Source organism: Halteromyces radiatus (genome assembly GCF_025201355.1).
Source record: "Halteromyces radiatus strain CBS 162.75 chromosome Unknown BX664scaffold_3, whole genome shotgun sequence".
In the NCBI taxonomy this organism is placed as follows: domain Eukaryota; kingdom Fungi; phylum Mucoromycota; class Mucoromycetes; order Mucorales; family Cunninghamellaceae; genus Halteromyces; species Halteromyces radiatus.
In genome coordinates this window covers 3,433,568-3,458,613 of record NW_026251689.1, presented here as the reverse complement: position 1 = coordinate 3,458,613, position 25,046 = coordinate 3,433,568, and the positions used below count along the sequence as shown (strand labels likewise).

Below are 25,046 nucleotides of genomic sequence, written 5' to 3'. Positions count from 1 at the left end.
CAACCAATACACACACACACACACAATGGACATTCTGTTTGTTCACCTCCCTTTTTTTTTGATCTTTATATGTATATAAATAAATAATACCGTAAGGATCCACTAAAAATAACAAGTTTCCAAAATGTCATTTCAGACTCATCAACCAAAAATAACTTGTAAAACACGTTCTTTATTATAACTACTAATTACACATATATATATAAAATAAATATCCAATCAAAATTCCAAATCCCTACGGTAATGATACACCCAATTTTTTTATGGAAGATGTCGCAAGATCATAAATCAACGCATGACCTGGTAATGGGTATTGATTGTAAACAGATATCAAGTTCTTTCCATCGACAGATTCCATATGAGATAACGTAGAAGTTGATTCGGTGTAGCTAAATGGCGTCACTGGGTTTAGCGAACAAAAATCTTCAAAACATCTAGAGATATTTTTCATGATCAATTCCACATTCATATCGTTTCGAGTCTTTTGGCAATGTAATAGTAAAGCTTGTAAGGAATCAAACACACGCATAATATAATCACAAGTAACTACATAAAAAAAAAAAGAAAGAAATCAATACAAAAAATGATACTATCTACATATTTTCTAAAAACTTACAACCACAAATGTTAGAAATTAACTTCAATCGATCAGATACTGCTAATAACAATTCACAACTAGCCATCGTCATTTCCATAGCACGCATTTGAATCAAACCTGATACTTGTTCATCTTCAGATTGATAAGGATGGATTAAACACGAATAAACACCAACGGTCATGGTCAATATATAAACATGCGTCGCCAATGCTTCTTCTTCTTCACATTGTTCAATGATTGGAATTGCCGATATATCATATGGATTGTCACAATAACGCCATTTCTTTGGTAAATTTTTCCACCAATCTAAGCATAATGTTTCGAATCGTATCATGGCTTCCAAGCTCAAATGACCCATTTGACCCGCTGCAAGACGACGAGCTTGAGTCTATTTAAAAAAAATAAATAAATAAAATAAATAAATAAGCACTAGATATATATATAATATTTGTAAGACAAGAAAACTTACTAGCATCACCGCAAAATCAGGTTGAAGAGTCATATTGAATAGAGAACAATATAATTCCACCATAGATAGAGTCTTGGGAGATTCATCAGGTAAGGTTTGCAAGTTCACTTTGGTAATACCGATATCATCCATCCGTTGCACAAACAAGTATTCAACCATACCAAACACAATGGATTGCATCAGTGTATTGCGCTGAACAAGCACCTTTTCCACTTGATCAAACGTATTATCATCCTTTGAAGCGAGTTTCGATAATTCCACAGCAAGCATGAGTCCCAAGGTAGACAGTTGGCGTATTTCCTTGAGTCGTAATGTCAGAGCCATAAATTTGTATAGCATCGCCAGACTAATCAAAGCTTCCAAACGTCGATGAGGACAAGGGTCATCCAACATATCATCCAGTAAGGGTCGACTCCTGTTATAAAAATATTCACCATAAATCCGTTTTTGCTCTGTTGTCAAGCCAAGATGAGTACAGTTGCTGACACTCATGAAACAACAAAGTGCCAATGTCAAAAGATCTTCTTCCACAAACACTACAAAGTTTGACTGATCATGGCCTCTACTTCTTGCTTGTCGACGTTGATTATAATGCGTCATAAATGTTCGTTCGTGAAGAACCGGCATTGTAGGGTTGTAACATTGGAAATAGCGATGAACGAATGTGTCTACCAATCTTTCAGGACATTCCATATTATCTATGGGTGGCGTCACATTCCTTTCACAATCATTCAACGTATCTACGGGTGCCATATCTTGAGTACAGCAGAGTGAAGAAAACGATGATGATGAGGATGATGTAGATGATGACGGACTAGGTAATTGTAATGGTGATGATCCAGGTAATAACCATGTTGATGATGTTGATAACGTTGTTTGTGAGGATGGTGGTAAATGATGATGACGTAGATGAGGATGTCGCGACGAAAAAGAATGATACCAATAGGATGATGTACTGACAGATGTAGTGGTGCTGTTAGATGCATCGTAAAGATCGCTTTTGGCCAATATCATAAACATTTTGCATAACATGGTATCTTGTTCAAGCTTGAAATTGAGGGTTGTTCGTCCGCCAGGTATTGGAGATAGATAGTGTATGGTGTTGACGTTGTCCATAAGTGAGCGTCGATATTGTAAAAGATCACTAAGAGTGTTGATTCCTGTTTCTAGTCGAAGATGGCCATTGATGATAGTCATTTTCCATTCACTTGGTATAGGGAGTTGGTTGATCTTTCTAGTGGTAGATACTGTTGGTAAAAATTCTCGTTGCCGCAGTCGTTGTTGTTGTTGTTGCTGTTGTTGTTGTTGTTGTAATTGTCGTTGTTGGTCAAGTTCATTTTGAATTTGTTGCATATCTCTAGTAAGTGACTGTATATAATATTGAAGTGCTTCGAGTTCTTCGTTACCGTCGATTTCTGTTGTTTCCAAATTCGAGCATGTTGTGTTTGTATCTAGGATAGTATCATCTATGACTTTGTTGGTAAGTGGCACGTCATAAGTACATTCAATTTTCAGTCGAGTACAACGGACACAACTAGTGCTGTTGGGTAATTGTTCGCACTTTCTCCTTCGTCGTTTACAATCTACGAAGGTAATAGAATAATGTGAGTTCAAAGAGCATTCATGTCCAAGTGTCTTTTCTTCTTACAGTGACAAGGCTTGGTACGTTTCATGACAAGAAGTAAAGGTGTTTAATAATAGAAGAAGAGATGTAACTAACAATATTAGTACTAGTAAATAACGATAGAAGGTAGAGAAAGAGAGTTCACGATGAATATATATATAGACAAAAGAAAAAAGAGGAGAAAAAGGGAAAAAAAAAAAAAAAACGAATTGTCTCAAGTGACATACTTTAAAAAAAAAAATTCATTCTCCACTTTATCTTTGTCTATCGTTAAATCTATCTCCTTTAAAAAATAATTTACCTTTTTATCCGTTGTTCCAACTTCTTTTTTTTTTTTTTTTTTTTTTTTAAAAAAACCAAATGACGCTAATACCATACCTAGGTTTATTAGCTGTAGGAAGTCCTTTATTTCAACAACGGCCTCCCTGGGATGTAGAACAACAATTACAAAGTCTTCATGCTTATGATCTTGCTCAACGGCGTTCTGAACTTCAAGTCCTTGCTACACTTAGTCTTTATCAACCAACAATACCAGACGACGAATATGACTTGGACGATAATAACTCTCATTCACAAGGAAAAAAAGGTAAGAATATGTTTTTATTATTATTAATATAAATAAAAACACGTTTAACTCTCTTTTTTTTTTTTTTTATTATTATTATTATATATATATATAGAACAAGGCAGTGCTAATGAAAGTATGACGGGACTTATGGTGGCGATTGGTACCATGATGACCAACTATGCAGTTTCTTTTCCTATTGTGGTGTTTCGACATAGTTTACAAGCAACATCCAATCCAACAGCAATAATAGCAGCAGCATTAGTAGATACTCCTCGTCATTGTTGGTTTTTATTACGACGCAAATATCAACGGTATGGATTTCGCGCACTTTATGCAGGATTTGGACTTGGATTGATCAGTCAAGCTATCACGACTACCTATGAATCATTTCTGGCTAGCTTGGTGAAAAAGATTTTGACTGTATTTCCTACTTCTTCTTATCAACGTTATTTCTTAAAAGGTGTCCATAAATGGTAAAACATGGAATACTCTTTACTTATTGATCCTGACCTCAACTCTCTTTTCTTTATATTAATAGTTGTCGATTTGCTATTCATTTACCGTTATATTCATTATCCAAAACAGCATTAGTATTACGAGTGCAATCACCTCAACAACCTTTGATCTCGTCACCCACTGACTTCCTCCAATATTATTCTCATGATCTACACCGATTCATCAGCTACAACAATAATGATAATAAAGGATATCGTCTTTCTCTATGGTCAACCTTTATTCCTTCTTGTCTTCTCAATTGGGCCAATGAAAAATGTATGATGTATTTCTATAAACGAATTTTTCGATACTTGACCAAAGGAAAACAACGAAGACGACGACAAAATAAATCTCAACGCATCATGGAATTAGACGATACTCAACGGAACGAAAAAAAAGAAGATGATGATGATGATATGGAAGATATGGTTAAAAGAAATAAACGACAATCTTTGGTGGCATCATACTATCCGGAAATAGCATCTGGATTACTGAGTAGTATGTTGACAAGAGCTCTTTGTTACCCTATTGATACCGTGATCTTCAAATTGATGTTACAAGATTCAGGCTTACTGTTACTTCCCTCCTCCTCTCTAGACACACCTTTGCCATCTTATTACTTTACTGGCTTTTGGGATTGTTGTTTTTCTCTTTATAGACAACAAGGCTGGAAAGGCTTTTTTCCTGGTTGGGGTGCTGGCGTGTTGGAATTGGCTGCTACTTGGATGATCTTGGAAGCCTCTTGGTGGACCTATTATTTGTTGGATCAAAGACGACTCTCTTCTTCAAGGAAACGTCGATTGGAACAACAACAACAGTAGTTTAGCATAACAGTCAATAGTTTTTTTTTCATTGTTTTTTTTTGTCGACACAATATAGATCACACTGTATATATAATTATAATAAAATAAAATCATCTCAAATAAAAACACTATTGATCACAGTTGGTTTATTTACTAATAATAATACTAATAATAATAATAATAATCAATAATTCAAAAAAGGTTTTTGTGTTTGATTAAAGGCATCTAGTTTCTGCCAAAAGTCTACCACGGCTGCTTTGTCCATATACCGTCGATCACGATGAATCTTTATTAAAAAAAAAAAAAAAAGGAGTCAAATTGAGATACCTCTTTCCCTGTCAAGATTACTTTATTTTTTTTTTTCTTACATTCAAATGTTGCACGGCCCAATCTGCAGCTGTCCCTGTTACTTTATCCGAAGTCCATTTTGGATAAAAACCTTTCACTAAAAAAAAGAAGAAAAAAAAAAGGGAATTATATAAAGAGTGAGCACATTGATCCTATATATATATATATATATATATATATTACCATTGCTAAATACTTCTAATGGTTTTTCCCATTTCCATCCTTTGAATTGCCATTGTTGACCAGAAGCAAGAACACAACATACACGATCCCTAGAAAAAAAAAAAGACCAAGTCAATATATATATATATTTTTTTTACTTATTGATTTGTTCTTTACCAATCTGATTGTTTAAAATGTGAGACTGAATCCACTACATGATATACCACACTTTGACCATTGGCTCGTTTTCTTTCCACCGTTACTTGTTCTGGTTTCTTTTCACCTGATGATCTTAATTCTTGAGCATCCACAAATCTAAAAAAAAGAAAAAAAAAAGGTCAATATAAAATTTTATTCATAAAGAAATCCACTTACTTTTCATTTTGTAAAAAGTCTTTGATATTATACAAGTTCAATTTCGCAGTTGGAGCAGCAGGTACAATGATGATTGGGATTTTATCTACAAATAAAAAAAAAAAAGATTGGTTTTCAATCCTTTCAACTACTATTTTTTTTTTTTTTTACCTTCCATGGATAATTTAGATTGTTTATTGAGTTTATTGTCATTACCACGTCCAGCGCCGTTCATTGTTGCATGTTGAGATCTATTTGATGAAGGTTTCCCAGTAGCAAATAAAGTGGATTTCACCAGGTCACCTAATTTATCGAATGATTTTGTTCCTTGCAAAATAGATGTTCTTGTTTCCAATTCTCGTTCATGGGCCATGATCCTTTTCACCGCAGCTTGATCGTCTAGTTTGATTGTCTTTTGTTTCTTGATATGATTATCTTTAATATCGTTCTTTTGTTCTGGTACTGTTGAACTCGTACTTGTTGTGCCTTCTTCTCTAGATCGTTTTTCTATTTTTATTGAATAAAAATAATGAGTTGTCATTTATTCCATCTTTTATCTCAAAAACTGACCTGTGGTAGGTAAAACATCAATTTTGCCCGTTAAATAATCCAAAATTTTTCGTTTGTCGACGATGGATACGTGATCCACATGTTGTTCACGACATTCCTTGAAATAAGAACTATTGTCAAGTTGAGCATGTTGAATCAAAAACACAAGTGTATCTAATGTATAATTGCTGTCATGAGCTGCCTTTTTGATATGGGTATCTGTTTGTCGAGGGAAAATAGGTTTGCTGTCATCCATGGAAGGAAACTGGATCCGAGTACAGGCAGACATGGCTGTTACTACTTGATCATTATCATCGAGTAACTTGATGTTATTATTATTATTATTGATGGTAGCTTCTCTTAATAGAGTAACGGCATTAGGACTTTGATTCATTGTTTTAAGTAAAGATGAGAGAGAGAAAAGAAAAACGAGAGTTTTGAACTGCCGATTTTTTTTTTTTTTTTTTTTTTTTTTTTTTTTTTTTTTGTCTATCTCATGCCTGTGACTTGAACCCCCGCTGCCAATGGGAAAAAGATCAAAGGGAAGATGAGGCAAAACTCCAAAAAAAAAAAAAAAGGTGGTTGTCGCGCTTTCCAAAGAGACCAAATAAGAAAAAAAAAAAAAGTAAACAAATCCCCCTTCTTCTAATTCTTATGTTGTTCTTTGAATTAAAATATCAAATATGCAATCCATGAATAGTCGTGGATGATCATCATCTATGACGCGTTAAAAAACGTTTATTTTATCTTTTCTCATTCCCGTTCATCTAGCGAAAATTGGGTCATGGTACATAGGAGAACGGGGAAACGCCGGCAGGGGTGTGGGACCAAAAAAAAAAAAAAAAGAAAAGAAAAAATTGTACGCGATGGCCGAATAAATAAAAAAAAAAAAGAAGCCTGACCACTTTTTTTTTCCCTACCCAAAAAACTAGGCAGAAGCAAACCAGTCAAAGGCCGGGGGGCCGGCTTGGGCCTCATCCATTTTTTTTAGGCCAAAAACTCTCACAAAATTATTGGGTCAACCGGCCCCCAATCAAATCTTGGTAACCAGTCCCCCCACTCTCCCTTTTTTTTTTTTCTTTTTTCTCTTTTTCTTTCTTTTCCTTTTTCTTTTCCATACTTTTTTTTTTCTATCTTTTTTTTTTTTTTTTTCAAAACTATGCCTTCTCAACAAGAAAATGTAAATATACATATATAAAGAAAAATAAGTAGTAGCAGTAAAAGTATAGATAGTTATCTTTTTTTTTTTTTTGTCACGTCCAAAACTGGCTATGAATTTTTTTTCCTTTTTTTTCTTTTTTACCATCATCTCAGCAAGTGATCCCTCCCCCTCACATCTCCTTCTTACTTCGTTCTATTCCTACTGCTGCTACTACTATTATGAAAAATATTTATTTATTTACTTCATCACTCATATCTTTTTTTTTTTTTTAAAAAAATATAAAGTTGGCAGATGCGTTTGTAGCTGCTGGTAAAAGCTTGATCCAACTTGGTGAACTCCTGACCGCGCAAAACAAGAAAAAAACCATGGATATGGGACAAGAAAAAAAACGGGTGAAAAAAGATGTGAATGCACCTAAAAAGAATACCTCTTCCTATCTACACTTTAGCAATGAAAACCGTCCAAGATTAGTCAAGGAAAATCCCGCGTTGCCACAAACTGAAATTGCAAAACTATTAGGTGAAGAATGGCGAAATTTGACTGAACAACAAAAGGAAGTAAGTATATTACAAAAAAAAAGATCATTGGTTTTTATTTTTTATTTTTTATTTTTTTTTCTTGGGAATAGCCTTATCGTGTCATGGCTGAAAAGGATAAAGCAAGATTTGACAAGGAAATGGAAACTTATGTACCAAGCCATGATTTGGATGATTCAACTGTAACCAAAAAGTCAAAAATCACACCTCCCAAAGAACCTATCTCTCCTCCTGCGGTGGTACCTGCTGCTACTGAAGAAAGTAAAAAGAAGAAAAAGAAGAATAAGAAGAGCAAATCCAAGCATTAAGTTTTCCCCCGTTTTCTTTTTTTTTTTTTTCTTCTTCTTTTTATCATTCTCTCTCTTTTTCTTTTATTATTCTTATTCTTATTCTTATTCAATTCCTTTTTTTTTTTTCTTTAATAAAAACAAATAAATATAATATATAAAAGACTTTATTGGTATCCGATGTTGTAAAAATAAAAAAAAAGTGTGTGTATCGTCTACATAGGTAATCTAAAGTCGTGCATTGATAAAAGTAGGATTGAAACTAAGTACAAAGGCTAATCTTGGATGGACTTGGACTTGGAAAGGTTTCAAAGGTGCATGTTCACCATCAATGGCCACATAAGCTTTTTGACCTGGAGCAGGTTTGGGGGTCAAACGGAATGCTTTGATTTTATAATATTCAACCTATTTTTTTTTTTTTTAAAAAAAAAAAAAAAAAAAAAAAGATGAGGATGATATATAATATATATATATTCTACTTACAATTTTTGAATCTAAATGATTCCCTTTTTCAACCTTTTCAAAGACACCTAGTTGTTTCATCACACCATATTGTCCACGTACCAATAAAAGATCCAATAATCCATCACTAGGTAAAGCACAAGGATGACTCAACATGCCACGAGCAAGTAATGGTGTCTTACTCGTCAAGAAAAATGAGATTTTGCCTTCAATCTTAGTCCAATCTTCAGGGACAGGTTCATTCAATGCCGGGATTGTGTCCACTACCATACCATCCTCCCCATTTGGTTGTTCAGCCAGATCTTCCCAAGTTGCCGATGCATGTGCTTGTTCGTATTGTCGTTGAATGGTATCCTTGTTGTTTTCTACAATATGAACAGCTGCCTCCATACCATAACTATTGCCTGATAAGATTTCTTTCAATAATCCAAGGATGGTACGAGCATCACCCATCCACCTAAATAAATAATATAAATAAATAAAAGTATTTCACTTTTTTTTTTTTTTTTTAACTTTACCGCAAATTTTCCGTTCCCAAATCAGCATAAGAAGTGATGCCATAATTTTGTGATAGGAAAGAAAAATACCTATGATCATCATATGTCACTGAGCATAAATCCAAAGCCAATGACCGACCTTTGACGACTTGTAATGCAGCTACCATGGGATCAAAACCTTGTTGTTCACCTAACATACAGATACTCAATGCATTACCAGTACCACCAGGAATCACACCAAGGGGACATTGTCGAATGGCTTGACGAGCATCTGAACGTTGTAAAAACCCATTGATCACTTCATGAATCACACCATCACCACTCACTGTTACCACTGCATCATAGGCTGTAATATCCAATTCTTTAGCAATTGTAATAGCATGACCTTGATATTCTGTATCTATATCAACATAAAAAGAATGAATTATCTCATTTTATATATATATTAAATTATTATTATACATACATTGAATATCCACAGTACATTTGGCAGCTTCAAAAATAGGTCGTACTTGTTCTTCATAAATCTTTTTTGCTTGTCCTTGACCACCAAATGGATTTATTAATACTTTGAGTCGTTTTTGTGCTACCAAACCTAGTTCCCAGAGAGAAAAGATAAAACGCGAATAGAAATGAGTACCCCCTTTTCAAAAATATAACATATCTTACCTTTGTATGCATCTTCCATAACTACTTCACAAAACCGAATAGCGTCTTGTTCTTGACCTTTTGTCACCGAATACATGAATTTGTAAAGATCCAAAGTACTTTTATTTTCTTGATCAGGTTGACGAGGAATTAAAGCCTGGATATGAAGCATATGGGTAGAGTCTTGATAGGTCATATTTAAAAGATGACGATGGTCAATAGGTAATAACGTAGGATCCGGTAACTTTGGAGGAGGAAGTGGAATACAACCACAACTTCGTCCTGCCTTGACTATATAATAATGAAAATAAAAAAATAGTGAATAAAAGGAAAAATAAAAATATATGTCTTTACGTTTTTTGTGTGCATTAAAGTCGCCTTCAATACGTAGTCCTTCACCATCATAGGTTAATTCTACAGGAAGATGTACTTTGGTCACTGTTAATGTAAGTAACATTTTTTTATAGATAAAATAAAAATAATGAAAAAAGAAAAGAATAAAGGAGGGAGAAAGAAAAAAAAAAGAAAACTCAAATTTTTCTCATTTTCCAGTTCCCGGTTTTATAAAATAAAGTTAAATCGTGTCAAATTCCTTGTTTTACTTAACAAAAGTACAAATAATCTTTCTAAGCAAAAAAAAAAAAAAAAAAAAAAAAGAATGGAGTATATATATATAATCAGAAATGAAATGAAAAGAAAGACAGAGAGAGATATATATCATCTGATTATGTATCATAACAAAGAATATAGAAAAGAAAGAAAAAAAAAAAGGAAATAATAAACTAGTTTTAACTACTACATGGCCATACTTGCTTTCAAAGCTTCCAATTCTTCTTCTTCGTCGTCTTCCACTCTTGTCTTGCGTTGTTCTATAATAATAATAATAAAATCAGTACCCATAAATTGATATAAACATCCTCTTTTTTTTTTTTATTTACCTGGTACATTGGTTGGTACATTGGGAGTATATACAGCAGGAGCAGGTGTTTCCAACATTTTTTGATCCAATTCTTCTTGTTCTAATTCCTCCAATTCATTCAACAAATCATCTTCATCCAAATCTTCACCCATACCAACAGGTCGAGAAATAGCATCTGAAATTTCATTGGCTACATCCATTTGATCACGAATATCATCCATTGTTGCATCCACCTTGTTAATATCCCTAAAAGCAATAAAATAAGTGTTAATATATGATCATCAGCTGATAGATAAACCCTTCTTTTTGTTGGTATTATCTATCTTGGCAAAAAAAAAAAAATTACATTGATCCATGAATATTTTTCATAGCTTCAGCACCAGCACGCATAGCACCCATTGTTTCCAAATTAACATTAGCATTTTCAATAGCCATCATTTGTGTTTCAATGGTCATACGAGCACCGTTAATCTTTTCAATATTGACTTCAAAGGCCTTTTTTCGTTTCAGAGCCATAAGCGCAGCTAATTAAAAAAAAAAAAGAGTTTAATCTTGTCATTGAACAAAATTATATTCTCATTACCTCTTCGGTTCTTGGTAGCATTGGCTTTTGCAATTTTCAATTCAGTTTCTACCTTGGCCTCTAAATATGTCTGTCGTTTTTCAAGCATATCCAAGGTATCTCGTAATTTATAAATGGCATCCTTGGCAGTTGTCTTTGACTTTGCTTTTCCAAAAAAAAGATTCATGTTGTTTTGTAATAAAGTGTTTTAAATAAAGTGGTATAAAATAAAATAATAAAAAATAAATTGTTCAATTGAAAATAAACAAAGATGAAGAGAAAGGATAAGTGAAAAAAAAAGGAAAACAAGCTGTTTGAGAAAATAAAGACAAAGTGTCGATGACGGGGATTGAAATTAACAGAGTGAGAACAAAAAGAAACCTTTCGCATTCCCTGGTTCCACTTTTTTTTTTTTTCTTTCCTTTTCATTGTATATAACAACCATGCCTTTAGGATCCAATCTTGCTGATATTGCTCACAAGTCCATGGTACTTTTCCTTGCTGGAACAACTCGTAAGTAGAGAATAAGAAAAAAAAATATGGGTTTAGTTTTCTTATATTTTTCTATTATTCTAGTTTATTATGTCACCAACATTAGTATTATGGTCAAGCATCGTATGGATTTGAAAAAGGAAGGTCGTTTAGAAGAAGAATTGGTAAAATATATATATATATATATATAAAGATAAATATCATGTTTTTTATTATTCTTATTCTTGTTTAATTTAGGCCCGAATGAGTGCTATTGCTTTTGGAAAGGAAAAGACCTCAGATCAACCTACAACTTCTTCTACTTGATAAATGATCAAACCTTTTTATCAATTAGAACTCTCTTCCATTCATTCATACATAGTCATATTCTAGTTTTATATATTTCATTATACATCTTTCTTTTTTCCAAAAAAAATAATAATAAAAGCTCTCTCGTCTTCTTCTTTTTATTCTATTTAAACTAGCACAAATCAAATTCTATCAATTTTTATTTTGTCTTAATATATATATGGACTATCACTGAGAGGGTTGGTCTTGTATCTGTTGTTGTTTGACATCTTCTAATGCCTAATCAAAATAAAAAAAAAAAAAAAGTCAGATAAAAATCCATCTTGTATCCTTTCATTCTTTAACCTTTTGTATAGTATCTTTAGAGAATTGAGGTAATTGTTTTGATTCTTGTTCCTTGATCACTGTCAATTTCGAAGGAGGATTCTATATCATCAGTTAATTAATCAATCAATCAATGAACATCATTATTCACTTACAAAGATAAAAGCACATAAGTCTTGTGGTAAATATTGCCCATGATTTTCTATCCATCTATGTCTTTCTTGTACTTCCTCTAAAATCATAAAAAATAAAAGGTGATGAATCCATATTTCTTTTCTTTTCTTTTTTTTTTTGGTTACCTTGATATGTTTCTTCTAATGTACGCATCAATTCAAGTCTTAGATTTTCTTGTTCCTGATCCACTTTTCTTCGTCGTTCCACTTCAATGATCAATTGATGGTAAGAATAAGTGAATTGTCGATACCTTTAAATAAAATCAAAGTAAGCTCAAGATACTACCCTTTTCTTACATACCATTCAGTTAATGAGGTCAATTGTTCAAAGTAATGATCCAAATTTGATTCATGTTCATTCATTTCATTCTATCATAATAAAAAAAAATTGGGTAAGTATATAGATGCGTCCATCTCTTTTCCTTTTTTTTTTTTTTTTTTTTTTATCACCTCTGCTACTATCAGTTTTTCCGAGATATGATCCGCAAGACCACCTGAAGCACTGAATTGTTCGAAATGATCCAATACTTTTAATAATTCATCTTGTACTGTAGTATAAATTTGCATTTGAACTTGTATTTCTTCACTATTTAAAGAGAAATCATGATCAACCTATTATATACATATAATATAATAATCTTACCTAACAGATGCTACAATATCCAAAGAATCTCGTAAATCATTCAAAATATCCGGTAGACGTTCATGATCATCTTGCAGCACTAAAAAAGAAAAAAGAAAAAAATGTGTATCAAAGTTCATTCCTATAGATTTTCTACTCTTTTACTTCCATGAATCCCCCATTCTTACCTGTGATATCTAATTCTTCACATGTTTCAGGATTGGCCTGACATATTCTATTCAGAAATAAATGATTGATTATTCATCCTCTTCTACCTTCAATGACCAATGTTTATACCTAGTAGCTTCACCCAATTGATCATAATGATTTGTAAGTCCAGTCAATATATCTGCCATAGCTGTCATTTCAGTTTCTTGAACATGTGTCTTTGCATTGGCGAAATTAGCAGTGGATTCGTCCAAAGAGATAGATAAAGCATTATCTCTCATGGCAGCCAGTTCGTTGATTTGATTAGATAATTGTTTGGATAATGTTTCAACGGAACTACAAAGCATCTAAAAAAAAGGAAAAGAAAAATTCCACAAAAAAAAAAAAATTAAGAAGGTTTCAGAGAAGATCACTTTATCTATATATTTTTCTCTCTCTTACCTCGATTTTTCCTAGTTCTTCATCTGCATGTTGTTGTAATTCCAATACTGCTTGGTCTTGAATATAATCAAACAAAGTAACTACCTGGTCTTGTTTTTGACCCGTTTGTTGATTGAGTTCAAGAATACCAGGATCAATTTCACAAGATCTTAATAATCCAAAGATAGATTGTAAATCAAATGATACTTTGGCCAACGTGTCTTCTCTTTGCTAATCAAAAAAAAAAAAAAAAAATGAAATCAATCTATGATACCTTTTTATTGTTTTACCTTGATAATAGTTCTCATGGCTTCTATTTTCGTTAAAACAAAATCCCGTATTCGGTCCAAAGTACTAAGTTGTACGAGAATATGATTGTGAACAAAGACAAGTTTGGGCCACGTTCTTTCAATGATATCAGCATGAAGTTCCGATTGTTGTGATAATTGATTGGCTTGTTCCCCTATTGATTGACCACTAGATAAAGCTTTTTTTGCGACAAGAAGTAATTCTATTAATTGTTGTTCCATGCTTTATTAAAAAAGAGAAAGGGGAAATATATATATAAAAGGAGGGAAAAAGAAAATATTGTGTGCATGACCCATATCAATTGAAGCGGGGTTGAAACCATTGCCTATTTTGGATTTTTGTCCAACAAATGAATATCTGTGGGTTGTGAGGAAATACAACCATTTTTACTATGTTGACAACAGTCATTAAATGCAATACTACATAATCTAGCACCACTATAAATATATAAAGTTAAATTTTCATCATCATCAACATCTTTATATATATATATATACTTACCCATCCGCATCACAAAATACGTTACATTCTTCTTTTTCATCATTGGATGGACATAAGGGTACATCAGTCAAAGTACCACAACGTACAGGTAAATCTGTATGATCTGAAGCAAATGCAAAACAAGTCATTGTCCCACTACCACATCCTTTTGTTGTTGAAGTAATATTATGTGATGTTTTAGTATTCAAGACAACTTCTTCTTTGAATGGTTCATCTATTCTTTGATCATGTTTTCTTAATTGCATAGCTTGACACTTATGTATGCTTACAAGTGAAATTAAAAACACAATCCATATTTGCATTTTCTCTATTTTATAAATAAATAATCGAAAAGAAAAAAAAAATACTCTAATTCACGTTTTATTACCAAAGAAAAAAAAAAAAGAAATGAAACCATTTAAAGCAGAACCCATGGATTTATTTAAAAAAAAAAAGATCTTGTTGAATTCCCGATATACTTTCCCTTTTTTTTTTTTTTTTTTTTATTTTCAATATGACAGATGATGAATTTGATCTCTTTGGTGATCTAGATCCTGAGGAACAAATACAAGCAACAACAAGACAAAAGTCAATGCACCATGACAATAACATACGTTTGAAACGGTTACAACAGGATCCACCCGAGAAACGGACGATTGCCACGAATCGCTGGATCTATAGTCAAGTCTTCCGTCAACCATCTCTCCATCCATGTGTTTTACCTCATCTACTTTCACCTGAAGAATGTGACAAGATCCTTAGTCAGTTACCAACATTCACGGATGAATGGACAATGGATCGACATTCCGTGTTCCCTACGACAGATATCCCGATTGCGTCTACACCATCACTGCACTACTTGACTAACTTGCTTCAACATCGTCTTGTGGAACCTATTTTAGCACCTACTTATGGATTTGCACCCGGTCAACTTGGATTTCGTGATTTGTTTCTTGTGTGTTATGATAGTTCAGCTCAAAACGGATTGGCCCCTCATACGGATGGATGTCTTTTGTCCTTTAATGTTTTGATCAATTCACCAGATGGGTTTGATGGTGGTGGTACCTTGTTTTTTCTTCCATCAGATGATTTAACAATAAGACCCAATCATCAAGGCGACGCTGTATATCATGACGCTCATATCAGACATCAAGGTCTGGATATCACTCGTGGACAACGGATTGTGCTGGTGGGGTTTGTGGATACCGTGGATACCCTTGAAAAGGATCGAATTGCTCAACAATTACCCAAGAGAAGAATGGAATATTAGATTTGTACATGATAGAATTAGATAATAGATTATATTTGATATCATTAGAAATAAATTGAGATTATAGAAATTGGTAGATAATGTGGGGGTGATGAAAAAAAAGGAGGATCAATGTATAAATCAACTGCATTTTTAAAATGCTGTATCAAAAGCATATGCTTGAACAACAATGATGATGGAAACTCTCTCATCAAATGCATATGGCTAGAAATAGAAAGTGGATGTTGCACCAAATCAATAAAACCTTCTCGTCATCAGAAAAGAAAAAAAGAAAAGAAAAAAAGAAAAGTAAAAAAAAAAAAAAAAAAAAAAATAGTAACCATGTAACAAATGGATTTTTTTTTTTTGTTATTGTTGAAAATATGATGAATACCAATGAGTATTAGTTGGATACCCTTTTTGATCATGCCCCTAAGGTGATACGATAACTTCGGGTAATATTTGTTTTTGGAAAACAAGGTCCCATGAAAAAAAAAAGGTACAGTGTAGACTTGCATCTTTGTTTGTTCTTAATATTTATTAAAGAAAATGAATCACTATAATATGTATATAAAAAAATATGGTATCTACCTTGACAAATAAAAAAAAAAGAATAGGGATGGTATGTAATAGGATATAAATACAATATAGAATAATATTAAATAATTAAAGTAATAAATATTGTTTCATTCAAGATCACTATTGCTTTTTCGATTATAATCACTGTCATCGTAAAAAGAAGTTGATTTCCATGAAGCCGCATTTTCTTGAGCTAATTTCCTTGTAGCATCCTCAATTTCTTGACTCCTTGAATTCAACAATTGAGCAGTATCGTTTGCTGATGTTAACATTTGACCAGAAAATACCAATACTTTGCCTGCCATTGTTCTTATAACGTAATCATACCATCTTGATAATAAAGGAACGGATTCAAGTAAACCTATAGAATAAAAAAAAAATTAATAAAATAAACCATTTATTCTTCCTTTTTTTTTTTTTTTTTTTTTTTTTTTTTTTTTTTTTTTTTTTTTTTTTTTTTTTTTTTTTTTTTTTTTACCTTCAATAGTCCAAGTTTCTTCATGTTGATATATTTTCCATAAACCACTATCTAGATCAGTTTCTTTAAAATAAAGAGTAGTGATGACGGGAATTTGTAAAGAAACCCAAGGAAACAATCTAGGTCGAAGAGTTTGAGTCATGTAGACTACACAAGTTTGACCATCAAAACAAACATTATCGATACTAGGTTCCTGTTGATTCAATGCCTTCCATAATAAGAATACACTAAAATAAAAGAAGGTGAGTTTATAAAAATATTGTTTTATTCTTCTTTACTTTTTAATATTATAGTTTCCTTTAACACATAAAAGTGGTGATATAAAAACAGCATCTTGGAAATAAAAACCGTCCAGCATACGTTGTCGTCTAGCATTATCAAAAGAGAAAATATTGGCTACTACATCTAAAAAGGGAAGTTTAGTATACTATATAAAACCGTTCAGTTGATACTTACTATTAATAAGTTCTTCACCATTATCTCCATATTTGTTTTCTTGTTCAAGATCCATATCATCAGCAGGATAAAAACGAAAGAAAAAAAAAAAAAAAAAAGGAAAGAAAAAGAAAGAAAGAGGAGAAATTTACCGCTTGGCCTTTCTTAATTCACCTTTTTGCTGTGATTGAAATTTACATACATTTTTTTTTTCTCTCTCTCTCTTTCATAAAACGATGGATTTTGAACATGCCGGTATTGGTGATCAAATGGGTAAATATAGAAATATATAATATGAATATGAAACTAATACAAAAATGATTTTTTTTTAATAAAGATCAATTGTTTAATCAAACGTTTATTCTATGGCGATCTACTCCTCTGATACAATTCGCGAAAAAGACCCGACAAGAACTTGTGAATAGTTTGGCACTTTTTCTATCTGATGCAGTAGATATGGTGATAGGTGATGGTGTAGGAGAACCAAATCCAACTCGTAATATACTTCTTGATATTGATTTTGAATATATGAAAATCAATGGTTGGGATAGTGGTAACATGAATATATATATATATATATAATTAGGTACAAGTTAACAAACTTTTTTTTTCTTTTTTTTTTTTTTTTTGGTGGTAGTGGATAAAACAAGTTTACCTATTGACTTTCAAATTAAAATATGGTATAAAAATCGACAAAATCCTACCAAACATCAGATCTATTTATTACCGGCAACTGTACCTCGTAATAACAATAACAATAATGGTAATGATCCTATGCTCGATGCAAAAGACTATCCTTTAATCTTGACTAGATTCAATAACAAACAAATGGCGGATATTGTACAACAATGGCTTCAAACGGAATTTGGTTGTCATATTACAAAGTTTCATACTTCAGGCGGTATCATGAAAGCTCTGGTGGATTGGTGGACTAGTTCACTTATCAAGAAATATGACTTTGAAGCAAATGAAACTTTACCTCCTCAATATGCTCTGGAGTTGACTTATAATCTCTCATTTTCCGAACAACTATCATCTATCACTATTAATGTATCCATGGAAGAACTTCGAAAAATGCAAAATTTGTAAGTTTAAATTTTTTTCTTTTTTTAACAAATAAAAAAAAAAAAAAACCAACTCATCTTTATTTATTAGATTACAAAAAACAGACCTCACTATGATGGAATTACTTGAAGAACATCTTTATGACACTCTTCGTATCAAAATTGATTATTGTACACTATCATGCGTTGGAACTCCTGTTGCTTATATTTCTAATAATAGTCAAATGAAGGTAAGTGAAATATATATATATTCTATTGTCAACCTAATCTTTCCTTTTTTTTTTTCTATATAGTTATTGACAAATGGAGGTTCAAGAACTCAATATTTAGAATTTCTTTCCGAACTTTGTGATTTAGCCGGTACTACTTTTTAGTATCCCTATCTTTTTGTATCATATTGTATTATAATAAAAATTGTTTTCATTTTACCATTCTTCAGTAGTATTGTTCATCCTCGTTGATTTTTACTTTATTTGGTCTGATTTTCATTTTCCTCTCACTTTTTTTTTTTGTTGTTGTTTTGATTTTGAATTTTCTTTTTTTTTTTTTTCTTTTCTTTATTTTTCTTCTTTCTATAATAATATTTCCTCATGACAAAGGAACATTCACAACCAAAAGCATTAAATATATTACGACCTAGTCAACCATTATCTTCAGCAAAGTCTAGTGTTCTTTCTGGTTATTCTTCTTCATCCAACAATTCTACAACAAGAAAACCCCGTGTTAGTTCAGTAGCTCAACTTCAACATGCTTCTTTATCAGAAAAACCTGCTTTGAATATTTATCATCCAACATCTCGATCGCCTAATGGTAGTACTGTTTCTTCTATTTCTTCTTCTTCTTCTAGACCTTCTCATCATTATAACTCTTTTGATTATCAACAAAAACGATCCTCCACAACATCTTATACCAATCATCCATCCAACAAAGAACGTCCTGCTATTGAAATATATAAACCTACCCGGCACCATCATCCTTCTCTTCCTAAATCCTCATCCATGACCAAATCTTTTACAGCTCCTGTCATCACTTCTCACTCTAAAACTCACCGTTCCGCCTTACCCAACTCACCACAAGGTTTGTCTAATACTGTAGTTTCTAATAATAATAATAATCAAGAAGAAAAGAAGTATCACGTCACCAACGTCACTTCGTCTTATCTTGGTCATAGTGAATCCTCCCAATCTGCCACACCTTCAGAATCAGAAGAAGAAGAAGAAGAAGACGAAGACGAGGATGATCAACAACAACAACAAGAAGAAGAAGAAGAAGAGGAAAGAAAAAGTGATAATGATGATCAGGATATCATGGTATTGAATGAAGCTCGGGTAAATCGTCAGGTAAAGTAGTTTACATACGAAAAATAAATTATATGAACATGATCATCCGATAAAAAAATATATATATATATTTTGTTATTTAGATTGCCGATTTGGAAATCTCGAATCAATCCTTATTAGCCGTCAATGCCATGTTGGAAGCAACAGTACGAAAACAAGCTTCAGAAATGGCTCAAATGAAGAAACAAATGTCATTTTCGTAAGTTCTCTCTTTTTCTTTGTAGATAAATAATAATAATTCTTTATATTTTATTATTTAGTGAAGGAGGTGGGGTCAACATTCATCCATTGGTGTTACCATTACCAGCATCAGATGTAATACAAATGAACATTTCAAAGATCAAAATCATTCTCACCTTTTTTTTTTTTTTTTTTTTTTTTTTTGTGAAAAAGATTTCGGAAGATGAATGGGAAAATGACAAGACGTTCCAAAGACTTTGTCGTATGACAGATACTATGATTGAACAGGCTCAACAGGCTGTGGCATTTGAATTCAAAGGGATGGGACGTGTGATTTCATATACTGAACAAGATAATGACGACGATGATAACAATGATGACGACGATGACAACAACACCAACGACAGTAATGATGCCATAGACGAATAATGAAACAATCTTTTTTTTTTTAGACAAGCACTGCGACTTTCATCTTCTTTCTCTCACACACATACATACATAACATAGTCTATTTCTTTTTATTTCCCTGTTTTATTTGTTTACATATACCGTTGTCTATTCCTCTACATATTTTTGATTTTATATATACATATATCATACTCAACAAACAAACACGCATACAATATACCATACCAAAAAAAAAAACTTTCTTTATTACAATAAAACATGTTTGATACTAATAAAAATGAAATCTAATGACTGGAAGGTGGAGGTCGAGAAAAAAGGGATCGGATAGAGCGAAAGAAAGATCTGGGTTGTTCTTGTTTTTCTTCTGTGATTGATGTAGGGGTGTTTGTTGACGGGGTAGGATCGACAGTTGTTGTTGATGGTGCTACAGATGAAGGTGTGACATCAGGTCTTGACTGTGTTGATGAATAAGCGTTCAGTAAATCAGATATACTATCAGGATGTTGTCTTTGTTGTTGATGACCCATAATATCTGCATAACTTTGTAATTGACGATTAGGCATGATTGGTTCTGGTTGTTGTTCTCTTGATCGTTTTTTCAAAGTTCCTGCTGACTTTTTCCTATATATATATAATATGTCATTACAAAATAAAAATTCATTTGTTTTTCTTACTTTCTCTTGAGGGATTGACGATAAGCAGCTTCTTGTTCATCATCCGAGAATTCCAATTCCTAAACAAATCCAAGAAATGAATAAAAAAGAGAATCTTTTTTTTTTTTTTTTGTATTTATATACCTCTGCACCAACTTCTTCATCATATCGATTACTGGCATCCGTTCCCTTGATCAATTTAAGTTTCTCTACCTGGACCAATTGAGTACGTTCATATGAGGGCACATAGTAAATGGCAGCACCATCGATGGCATGTGATCGATCAATCTCATCTGCATCATTGAATCGTACAGAGTAAAAAGGACGTTCCACTGGACCAAAGGTTTCAAATACTTCACCCAGCATCACTCGATCTTCAAATACCAACAATGATTCCATATCCAAAACAGCCAATCCTGGTCGGCTTTGTACCACCACCGTCTTGTCAATCACACTAAATATCTCACCCACTGGTCGAATCTCCGTATCTTCCTTCATTTCAAACTGAGGTTTGTTGATCACAATATCCGTCACCTCATTCACCGTCCTAAGTTGTTGCATCTTCTTGTTTCCATCCTCATCGTCCTCATCGTCATCATCATGGTTGTCTTGATCTGTTGCTTCACTAGTGATGTCACCCATACAAAAAAAAAAAAAAAAAAATGAGAAAGAGCATAAATGTGAGTGAGATCTATCCACAGATCAATGAAGAATGTTTCTATTTTTTTTTTTTTTTTTGTCAATGACTTACTCTTCATCAGAATCATCATCTGATGATAATTCCAAATCGCTACTGTCATATTCGGTTTCCTTGTTTGTATTCGCAAGTACGCTATCCAAAGAATCCACCGTTGTCGTTTTTGTTTCAACAGTTGATGAGTGTTCTACACTTGTTGTGTCATTCATGGTATTCTTTTCATCGTCTTTATCCATTTCCTATAACAGTCATAAAATAGATCGATGGACCAGTTAAAGATCGTCTCAGGTCTTCCTTTTGTCATCAACTTACTGTGATCAGGGTATCTGTTCCTAACTTTTTTTCTAGTACTTGAGTCGATTGTTGTGGTTCATTATCAGGAAGAACGGAAGGATCCATTGGATAATATTAAAAAAAAAAAAAAAAAGAAGTGAGATAAAAAAGGGAAAAAAAAATAGGATAGGAAACTCTATTTGGCCCCCGCAAGCCTCTTCTTTTTTTTGCGGATAGTGAAAAAGCTTAATTATTGGATCAATATTTTTACGCAGGATTTTTTTTTTTTTTTTTTTTTTGGTGCAAATAGAAAAAAAAAAAAAAAAGAATTACGTGCAAATCATTTTTCTGGTACACGCCAAATGATTTTCTGGCACATACCAATCGTGGTGCTCGTAGATGATTTTTTAGTACACGCGTGTGTGTACTTTGCGACAAATGCAATGGATTATGCGACAAACTTGATTTTTGAATGCCCGTAAAAAAAAAAAAAGATAGATTTTTGTGTCAAACCATTCTAGTAAAAACAAAAGTCAATCATAACAAAAAAAAAAAAAAAAAAAAACGAAGTTACAAATCAAAGCTTTATTTGATATGAAAACAGATAGAGTAATTTTTGTTGAATTCAGGAAAACAGTATACAAAGATTAAACCCACACATGTGATTGAAGTAGATCAGTGAAGTGAGTTCACGGTCGTTTCATCATGATCATCATCCATGTCCAAAAGCTTACTTTTCTGTACATAGTTGCTGCTTGGTGCAAAAAAAAAAAAAAATAAATGGTGACTTGGAGTGAGATGAATCGGTCGATGGGCAAATATCCTCCAAAACAGTTATATAGAATTCCGATCTGACTTTCCAAGCGATGCGAACAAGATGATCCTATGAGAAAAAAAGTCGTGCAATCCATGTTGATCTTTAGCATTTTTTTTTTTTTTTTTTTTACTTCTTTTCAATAAAGCCTTACCAAGCAGTCCACGCAGAGTATCTTTCAATGTTACCTAATGATTCAGTGCTTGTAGGAAATCAGTGACCAAATGAGAGATTAGTGATATAATCATGTTCAGTCGTAAATGCTTCGATTGCTGGTGAAGGTTTGATCGACCTGCAATCCACGGCCCCTTTTTCCATTCACTCCTGGAGATATCCACATTGACAGTCGACGAACATTTCAAGATCAAATCAATCTTCCGACCATATCACCGGTGTCGTATCAGCGTATTCCATAACTATATCCATAAAATCAAAGAATGCTTTCACTGATAAAGAATGAAAAGTACATCATAAGATGGAATCAATTACATTGACAATGTAACAAAGTAGTTGGAATAAAAATAAAAAGTTTTAATAAATAAAAATATAACTACTACAGATGACTAATTGATATACTATGATTAAAGAAAAAGAAACAAAGAAAAGAAAATAAAAATATCAAAAAATAAAAATAAAATACGGACTTTGAAAATCATTATGCTAAAGGTCCATAATGACTACCAAGGAAGAGACATATCAATGCACTCCAGGGCAGCTATTATGATAAATCATTACACATATGATGATAACATTACATCAATGATAAATAAGAATAAACAAATACAAAATTTGATCACCAACCTTAAATAGTATGATGATGCTGGTATTACGTATCGCTCACCACGTACTTATAACTTTTTGTATAGATACTTTGTCTCTTTTTGACTATTTTTTAAATAAAAAAAAGAAACCTCACAGACTTGTTCTCGACTTTTTATTTTATATTTTTTTATTTTATCACTCAACTTACACCAATTCCACACAATGCGATAGCCACCTTCGAGGACTGCAAACTTTGTTTCACCATCAGTAAGAATAACGTCAGTATCTGGCAGCAAGATGTCCAAAATCGAAGTGCCGGTAAAATATTGATTCGCTTTCATCATGTTTACCAAAGACATTAGATCATTTGTAGTAACTAGCCTTATTTGTATTTTTATCTATTTTCATATTGAACTTCCAATAAAACTTTGATTTGTACATATTTTCTTTTTTTTTTTTTTTTTTTTTTTTTTTTTGTTATGATTGGCTTTTGTTTTATGACAGGAAAAAGCATTAGGAAACTAGATGAGGAATTGAAAGAGGATGGAGAGAAGGAATGATATTGATGAGTATGTATCCTCAATATTGGCCGATTTGCTGTCAAAAAAAAAAAAAAAAAATACGTCAATACATTGAATAATGTTGATAGATAAATGACAAACGAGACTCCTTGATTATTTCACATCATAATAGAGCCATCATGAAACATAAAATAATACATTGTTTTGATATTTTTTTCATTTATTGTAAGGTCTGTATTTCTGTAAATAAAAGAGGAATAATACTAAGAAAAGAAAAGAAAAAGAAAATGTATATAATCAACAAAGATGTGTGTATGTGTAAAAAGGAAGAAGGGAGAAATCTAGTTCATTTGAGGTTTGAAGATAGGGTTTGATTTTTCATGCACTTGTTGACCTTCAGGAGCACCAGGAATAGTCTTTTTCAAGCCCTTTTTTTTTAAAAAAAAAAAAAAAAAAATTAATCCAGTTTTCTTAGTTGATGATGATTTTTCTTACCAATTTTTCAAAAACACAGGAATTGAGAGCCTTTTCAGGTTGACGACAGTTGAACAATTCTTGATTTTTATTTTCTAAACATTGCCAGTGAGCATCAAATTCCTTTCCACAGTTTTCCCGAAGTTTGGTGATTCTATTTTCAATAATAAAAATTATTATTCTATATATTAATTTTTTTTTTCTATCACTTACAAATCAATAGCACAGCGAGTGACCTTGCGACCTTCCTTGAGACAATGCTTAGGATCATTGTTTTCATTCTTGCAAAGCATAAAGTCTTCATTGTAATCCTTACAGTATGCACCAATAAAGAAAGAGGCACTCTTCAATGGAGCAGAAGTGGCACCTACTTCATCTACCTTGGGGATATTTTCGGGAAGAGGAGTAGGATCGACAAACTTGTGAGATGTCAAGTTGGTTTGTTGTTGAGCTGACATTTTTTTATGTATATATATATAAAAAGTAAGGAAGAAGGAAGGTAAAAGAAAACAAAAAAAAAGTAGGAGAGAAGGACGACGAGTAGGGAAGGTTGGTCAAACTATAATAAATATAACAAACAAAAAAAAAAGTGAATAAGTAAAAACGTGGTGATAATGACAACAGATAGAAAGCAACAGTCACCCAATATTATTCGTATAGTATATGTATATGTTGATATATTATATAGAAATAAATTTTGTTTCGTGACATGTTGTTTTTCCTTTTCTTTTCTTTTAAAAATACCTTTTTGGTGAAAGAGAGGGGAAAAGAATAAAATGTAACTTTTTGGACAAAGAAGA

The 25,046-nt window shown here is 32.4% G+C and overlaps 15 protein-coding genes across 15 annotated transcripts; 6 read left to right on the top strand and 9 right to left on the bottom strand.

Moving 5' to 3' along the window:
* Window positions 1–152: 152 nt before the first annotated feature.
* Window positions 153–2,365, bottom strand: BX664DRAFT_330660 (uncharacterized protein). Its single transcript, XM_051545009.1, has 3 exons — window positions 1,068–2,365; window positions 617–986; window positions 153–546 (listed from the first exon to the last, which is right to left on the bottom strand). The coding sequence occupies exons 1-3, from the start codon at window positions 2,262–2,264 to the stop codon at window positions 236–238; spliced, it is 1,878 nt and encodes a 625-aa protein (XP_051402276.1). The 5' UTR covers window positions 2,265–2,365; the 3' UTR covers window positions 153–235.
* A 675-nt stretch (window positions 2,366–3,040) lies between these two features.
* BX664DRAFT_385180 (mitochondrial carrier domain-containing protein) lies at window positions 3,041–4,709 on the top strand. Its single transcript, XM_051549230.1, has 3 exons — window positions 3,041–3,277; window positions 3,372–3,732; window positions 3,798–4,709. The coding sequence occupies exons 1-3, from the start codon at window positions 3,052–3,054 to the stop codon at window positions 4,573–4,575; spliced, it is 1,365 nt and encodes a 454-aa protein (XP_051402275.1). The 5' UTR covers window positions 3,041–3,051; the 3' UTR covers window positions 4,576–4,709.
* On the bottom strand, window positions 4,663–6,389 carry BX664DRAFT_295733 (RNA pol II accessory factor, Cdc73 family-domain-containing protein). The gene is made up of 7 exons (XM_051542168.1): window positions 5,992–6,389; window positions 5,593–5,928; window positions 5,443–5,527; window positions 5,245–5,382; window positions 5,089–5,177; window positions 4,926–5,002; window positions 4,663–4,843 (listed from the first exon to the last, which is right to left on the bottom strand). Exons 1-7 carry the CDS (start codon window positions 6,362–6,364, stop codon window positions 4,742–4,744), a joined length of 1,200 nt encoding a protein of 399 aa, XP_051402274.1. The 5' UTR covers window positions 6,365–6,389; the 3' UTR covers window positions 4,663–4,741.
* A 721-nt stretch (window positions 6,390–7,110) lies between these two features.
* On the top strand, window positions 7,111–8,073 carry BX664DRAFT_330654 (high mobility group box domain-containing protein). The gene is made up of 3 exons (XM_051545008.1): window positions 7,111–7,150; window positions 7,417–7,689; window positions 7,761–8,073. Exons 1-3 carry the CDS (start codon window positions 7,130–7,132, stop codon window positions 7,974–7,976), a joined length of 510 nt encoding a protein of 169 aa, XP_051402273.1. The 5' UTR covers window positions 7,111–7,129; the 3' UTR covers window positions 7,977–8,073.
* A 31-nt stretch (window positions 8,074–8,104) lies between these two features.
* On the bottom strand, window positions 8,105–10,084 carry BX664DRAFT_330653 (ATP-NAD kinase-like domain-containing protein). Its single transcript, XM_051545007.1, has 6 exons — window positions 9,917–10,084; window positions 9,584–9,853; window positions 9,381–9,509; window positions 8,936–9,314; window positions 8,439–8,874; window positions 8,105–8,360 (listed from the first exon to the last, which is right to left on the bottom strand). Exons 1-6 carry the CDS (start codon window positions 10,017–10,019, stop codon window positions 8,184–8,186), a joined length of 1,494 nt encoding a protein of 497 aa, XP_051402272.1. The 5' UTR covers window positions 10,020–10,084; the 3' UTR covers window positions 8,105–8,183.
* A 138-nt stretch (window positions 10,085–10,222) lies between these two features.
* Window positions 10,223–11,371, bottom strand: BX664DRAFT_330651 (Snf7 family). The gene is made up of 4 exons (XM_051545006.1): window positions 11,065–11,371; window positions 10,828–11,005; window positions 10,501–10,727; window positions 10,223–10,431 (listed from the first exon to the last, which is right to left on the bottom strand). The coding sequence occupies exons 1-4, from the start codon at window positions 11,228–11,230 to the stop codon at window positions 10,358–10,360; spliced, it is 645 nt and encodes a 214-aa protein (XP_051402271.1). The 5' UTR covers window positions 11,231–11,371; the 3' UTR covers window positions 10,223–10,357.
* Window positions 11,372–11,475: 104 nt separating this feature from the next.
* On the top strand, window positions 11,476–11,996 carry BX664DRAFT_330649 (uncharacterized protein). Its single transcript, XM_051545005.1, has 3 exons — window positions 11,476–11,556; window positions 11,620–11,699; window positions 11,773–11,996. The coding sequence occupies exons 1-3, from the start codon at window positions 11,487–11,489 to the stop codon at window positions 11,839–11,841; spliced, it is 219 nt and encodes a 72-aa protein (XP_051402270.1). The 5' UTR covers window positions 11,476–11,486; the 3' UTR covers window positions 11,842–11,996.
* Window position 11,997: 1 nt separating this feature from the next.
* Window positions 11,998–14,119, bottom strand: BX664DRAFT_330647 (autophagy-related protein 17). Its single transcript, XM_051545004.1, has 11 exons — window positions 13,821–14,119; window positions 13,552–13,761; window positions 13,240–13,457; window positions 13,131–13,177; window positions 12,964–13,042; window positions 12,771–12,906; window positions 12,622–12,689; window positions 12,447–12,571; window positions 12,303–12,379; window positions 12,169–12,249; window positions 11,998–12,102 (listed from the first exon to the last, which is right to left on the bottom strand). Exons 1-11 carry the CDS (start codon window positions 14,058–14,060, stop codon window positions 12,052–12,054), a joined length of 1,332 nt encoding a protein of 443 aa, XP_051402269.1. The 5' UTR covers window positions 14,061–14,119; the 3' UTR covers window positions 11,998–12,051.
* Window positions 14,061–14,719, bottom strand: BX664DRAFT_330646 (uncharacterized protein). The gene is made up of 2 exons (XM_051545003.1): window positions 14,341–14,719; window positions 14,061–14,276 (listed from the first exon to the last, which is right to left on the bottom strand). Exons 1-2 carry the CDS (start codon window positions 14,640–14,642, stop codon window positions 14,165–14,167), a joined length of 414 nt encoding a protein of 137 aa, XP_051402268.1. The 5' UTR covers window positions 14,643–14,719; the 3' UTR covers window positions 14,061–14,164.
* A 96-nt stretch (window positions 14,720–14,815) lies between these two features.
* On the top strand, window positions 14,816–15,833 carry BX664DRAFT_330645 (uncharacterized protein). Its single transcript, XM_051545002.1, has one exon. It carries the CDS (start codon window positions 14,834–14,836, stop codon window positions 15,587–15,589), a length of 756 nt encoding a protein of 251 aa, XP_051402267.1. The 5' UTR covers window positions 14,816–14,833; the 3' UTR covers window positions 15,590–15,833.
* Window positions 15,834–16,059: 226 nt separating this feature from the next.
* Window positions 16,060–17,172, bottom strand: BX664DRAFT_330644 (uncharacterized protein). Its single transcript, XM_051545001.1, has 4 exons — window positions 17,082–17,172; window positions 16,904–17,030; window positions 16,626–16,852; window positions 16,060–16,508 (listed from the first exon to the last, which is right to left on the bottom strand). The coding sequence occupies exons 1-4, from the start codon at window positions 17,134–17,136 to the stop codon at window positions 16,255–16,257; spliced, it is 663 nt and encodes a 220-aa protein (XP_051402266.1). The 5' UTR covers window positions 17,137–17,172; the 3' UTR covers window positions 16,060–16,254.
* Window positions 17,173–17,329: 157 nt separating this feature from the next.
* BX664DRAFT_313826 (uncharacterized protein) lies at window positions 17,330–18,498 on the top strand (the record flags this gene model as incomplete). Its single annotated transcript, XM_051542640.1, has 5 exons — window positions 17,330–17,333; window positions 17,398–17,613; window positions 17,698–18,145; window positions 18,216–18,354; window positions 18,418–18,498. 5 exons carry the CDS (start codon window positions 17,330–17,332, stop codon window positions 18,496–18,498), a joined length of 888 nt encoding a protein of 295 aa, XP_051402265.1.
* A 216-nt stretch (window positions 18,499–18,714) lies between these two features.
* Window positions 18,715–20,073, top strand: BX664DRAFT_313825 (uncharacterized protein; the record flags this gene model as incomplete). Its single annotated transcript, XM_051542639.1, has 5 exons — window positions 18,715–19,201; window positions 19,244–19,464; window positions 19,548–19,663; window positions 19,725–19,779; window positions 19,858–20,073. 5 exons carry the CDS (start codon window positions 18,715–18,717, stop codon window positions 20,071–20,073), a joined length of 1,095 nt encoding a protein of 364 aa, XP_051402264.1.
* A 649-nt stretch (window positions 20,074–20,722) lies between these two features.
* On the bottom strand, window positions 20,723–21,638 carry BX664DRAFT_365107 (Gar1/Naf1 RNA binding region-domain-containing protein; the record flags this gene model as incomplete). Its single annotated transcript, XM_051548452.1, has 3 exons — window positions 20,723–20,785; window positions 20,850–21,330; window positions 21,457–21,638. 3 exons carry the CDS (start codon window positions 21,636–21,638, stop codon window positions 20,723–20,725), a joined length of 726 nt encoding a protein of 241 aa, XP_051402263.1.
* Window positions 21,639–23,978: 2,340 nt separating this feature from the next.
* BX664DRAFT_278942 (uncharacterized protein) lies at window positions 23,979–24,981 on the bottom strand. Its single transcript, XM_051541428.1, has 3 exons — window positions 24,460–24,981; window positions 24,268–24,400; window positions 23,979–24,200 (listed from the first exon to the last, which is right to left on the bottom strand). Exons 1-3 carry the CDS (start codon window positions 24,702–24,704, stop codon window positions 24,114–24,116), a joined length of 465 nt encoding a protein of 154 aa, XP_051402262.1. The 5' UTR covers window positions 24,705–24,981; the 3' UTR covers window positions 23,979–24,113.
* Between the last annotated feature and the right edge of the window lie 65 nt (window positions 24,982–25,046).

Coding starts and splice junctions, on each gene's coding strand:
- BX664DRAFT_330660 (XM_051545009.1), bottom strand. CDS start 2,264: ATGACTATCATCAATGGCCATCTTCGACTAGAAACAGGAATCAACACT. Junction 987..1,067: donor CTGATTTTGCGGTGATGCTA/GTAAGTTTTCTT, acceptor TTTTTTAAATAG/ACTCAAGCTCGTCGTCTTGC. Junction 547..616: donor AATTTCTAACATTTGTGGTT/GTAAGTTTTTAG, acceptor TTTTTTATGTAG/TTACTTGTGATTATATTATG.
- BX664DRAFT_385180 (XM_051549230.1), top strand. CDS start 3,052: ATGACGCTAATACCATACCTAGGTTTATTAGCTGTAGGAAGTCCTTTA. Junction 3,278..3,371: donor TCATTCACAAGGAAAAAAAG/GTAAGAATATGT, acceptor ATATATATATAG/AACAAGGCAGTGCTAATGAA. Junction 3,733..3,797: donor TTAAAAGGTGTCCATAAATG/GTAAAACATGGA, acceptor TTATATTAATAG/TTGTCGATTTGCTATTCATT.
- BX664DRAFT_295733 (XM_051542168.1), bottom strand. CDS start 6,364: ATGAATCAAAGTCCTAATGCCGTTACTCTATTAAGAGAAGCTACCATC. Junction 5,929..5,991: donor TGATGTTTTACCTACCACAG/GTCAGTTTTTGA, acceptor CAATAAAAATAG/AAAAACGATCTAGAGAAGAA. Junction 5,003..5,088: donor ATTAGAAGTATTTAGCAATG/GTAATATATATA, acceptor TCTTTTTTTTAG/TGAAAGGTTTTTATCCAAAA.
- BX664DRAFT_330654 (XM_051545008.1), top strand. CDS start 7,130: ATGCCTTCTCAACAAGAAAAT. Junction 7,151..7,416: donor TGCCTTCTCAACAAGAAAAT/GTAAATATACAT, acceptor AAAAATATAAAG/TTGGCAGATGCGTTTGTAGC. Junction 7,690..7,760: donor TGACTGAACAACAAAAGGAA/GTAAGTATATTA, acceptor TCTTGGGAATAG/CCTTATCGTGTCATGGCTGA.
- BX664DRAFT_330653 (XM_051545007.1), bottom strand. CDS start 10,019: ATGTTACTTACATTAACAGTGACCAAAGTACATCTTCCTGTAGAATTA. Junction 9,315..9,380: donor ATGTACTGTGGATATTCAAT/GTATGTATAATA, acceptor ATGTTGATATAG/ATACAGAATATCAAGGTCAT. Junction 8,875..8,935: donor TTGGGAACGGAAAATTTGCG/GTAAAGTTAAAA, acceptor TTATTTATTTAG/GTGGATGGGTGATGCTCGTA.
- BX664DRAFT_330651 (XM_051545006.1), bottom strand. CDS start 11,230: ATGAATCTTTTTTTTGGAAAAGCAAAGTCAAAGACAACTGCCAAGGAT. Junction 11,006..11,064: donor TGCTACCAAGAACCGAAGAG/GTAATGAGAATA, acceptor TTTTTTAATTAG/CTGCGCTTATGGCTCTGAAA. Junction 10,728..10,827: donor AAAAATATTCATGGATCAAT/GTAATTTTTTTT, acceptor TATTGCTTTTAG/GGATATTAACAAGGTGGATG.
- BX664DRAFT_330649 (XM_051545005.1), top strand. CDS start 11,487: ATGCCTTTAGGATCCAATCTTGCTGATATTGCTCACAAGTCCATGGTA. Junction 11,557..11,619: donor TTTCCTTGCTGGAACAACTC/GTAAGTAGAGAA, acceptor CTATTATTCTAG/TTTATTATGTCACCAACATT. Junction 11,700..11,772: donor GTCGTTTAGAAGAAGAATTG/GTAAAATATATA, acceptor TGTTTAATTTAG/GCCCGAATGAGTGCTATTGC.
- BX664DRAFT_330647 (XM_051545004.1), bottom strand. CDS start 14,060: ATGGAACAACAATTAATAGAATTACTTCTTGTCGCAAAAAAAGCTTTA. Junction 13,762..13,820: donor CCATGAGAACTATTATCAAG/GTAAAACAATAA, acceptor TTTTTTGATTAG/CAAAGAGAAGACACGTTGGC. Junction 12,572..12,621: donor TTGACCTCATTAACTGAATG/GTATGTAAGAAA, acceptor TTTTATTTAAAG/GTATCGACAATTCACTTATT.
- BX664DRAFT_330646 (XM_051545003.1), bottom strand. CDS start 14,642: ATGCAAATATGGATTGTGTTTTTAATTTCACTTGTAAGCATACATAAG. Junction 14,277..14,340: donor GTATTTTGTGATGCGGATGG/GTAAGTATATAT, acceptor ATATATTTATAG/TGGTGCTAGATTATGTAGTA.
- BX664DRAFT_330645 (XM_051545002.1), top strand. CDS start 14,834: ATGACAGATGATGAATTTGATCTCTTTGGTGATCTAGATCCTGAGGAA.
- BX664DRAFT_330644 (XM_051545001.1), bottom strand. CDS start 17,136: ATGGATCTTGAACAAGAAAACAAATATGGAGATAATGGTGAAGAACTT. Junction 16,853..16,903: donor GGAAACTATAATATTAAAAA/GTAAAGAAGAAT, acceptor CTTTTATTTTAG/TGTATTCTTATTATGGAAGG. Junction 16,509..16,625: donor AGAAACTTGGACTATTGAAG/GTAAAAAAAAAA, acceptor TTTATTCTATAG/GTTTACTTGAATCCGTTCCT.
- BX664DRAFT_278942 (XM_051541428.1), bottom strand. CDS start 24,704: ATGTCAGCTCAACAACAAACCAACTTGACATCTCACAAGTTTGTCGAT. Junction 24,401..24,459: donor ACTCGCTGTGCTATTGATTT/GTAAGTGATAGA, acceptor TATTGAAAATAG/AATCACCAAACTTCGGGAAA. Junction 24,201..24,267: donor CCTGTGTTTTTGAAAAATTG/GTAAGAAAAATC, acceptor TTAAAAAAAAAG/GGCTTGAAAAAGACTATTCC.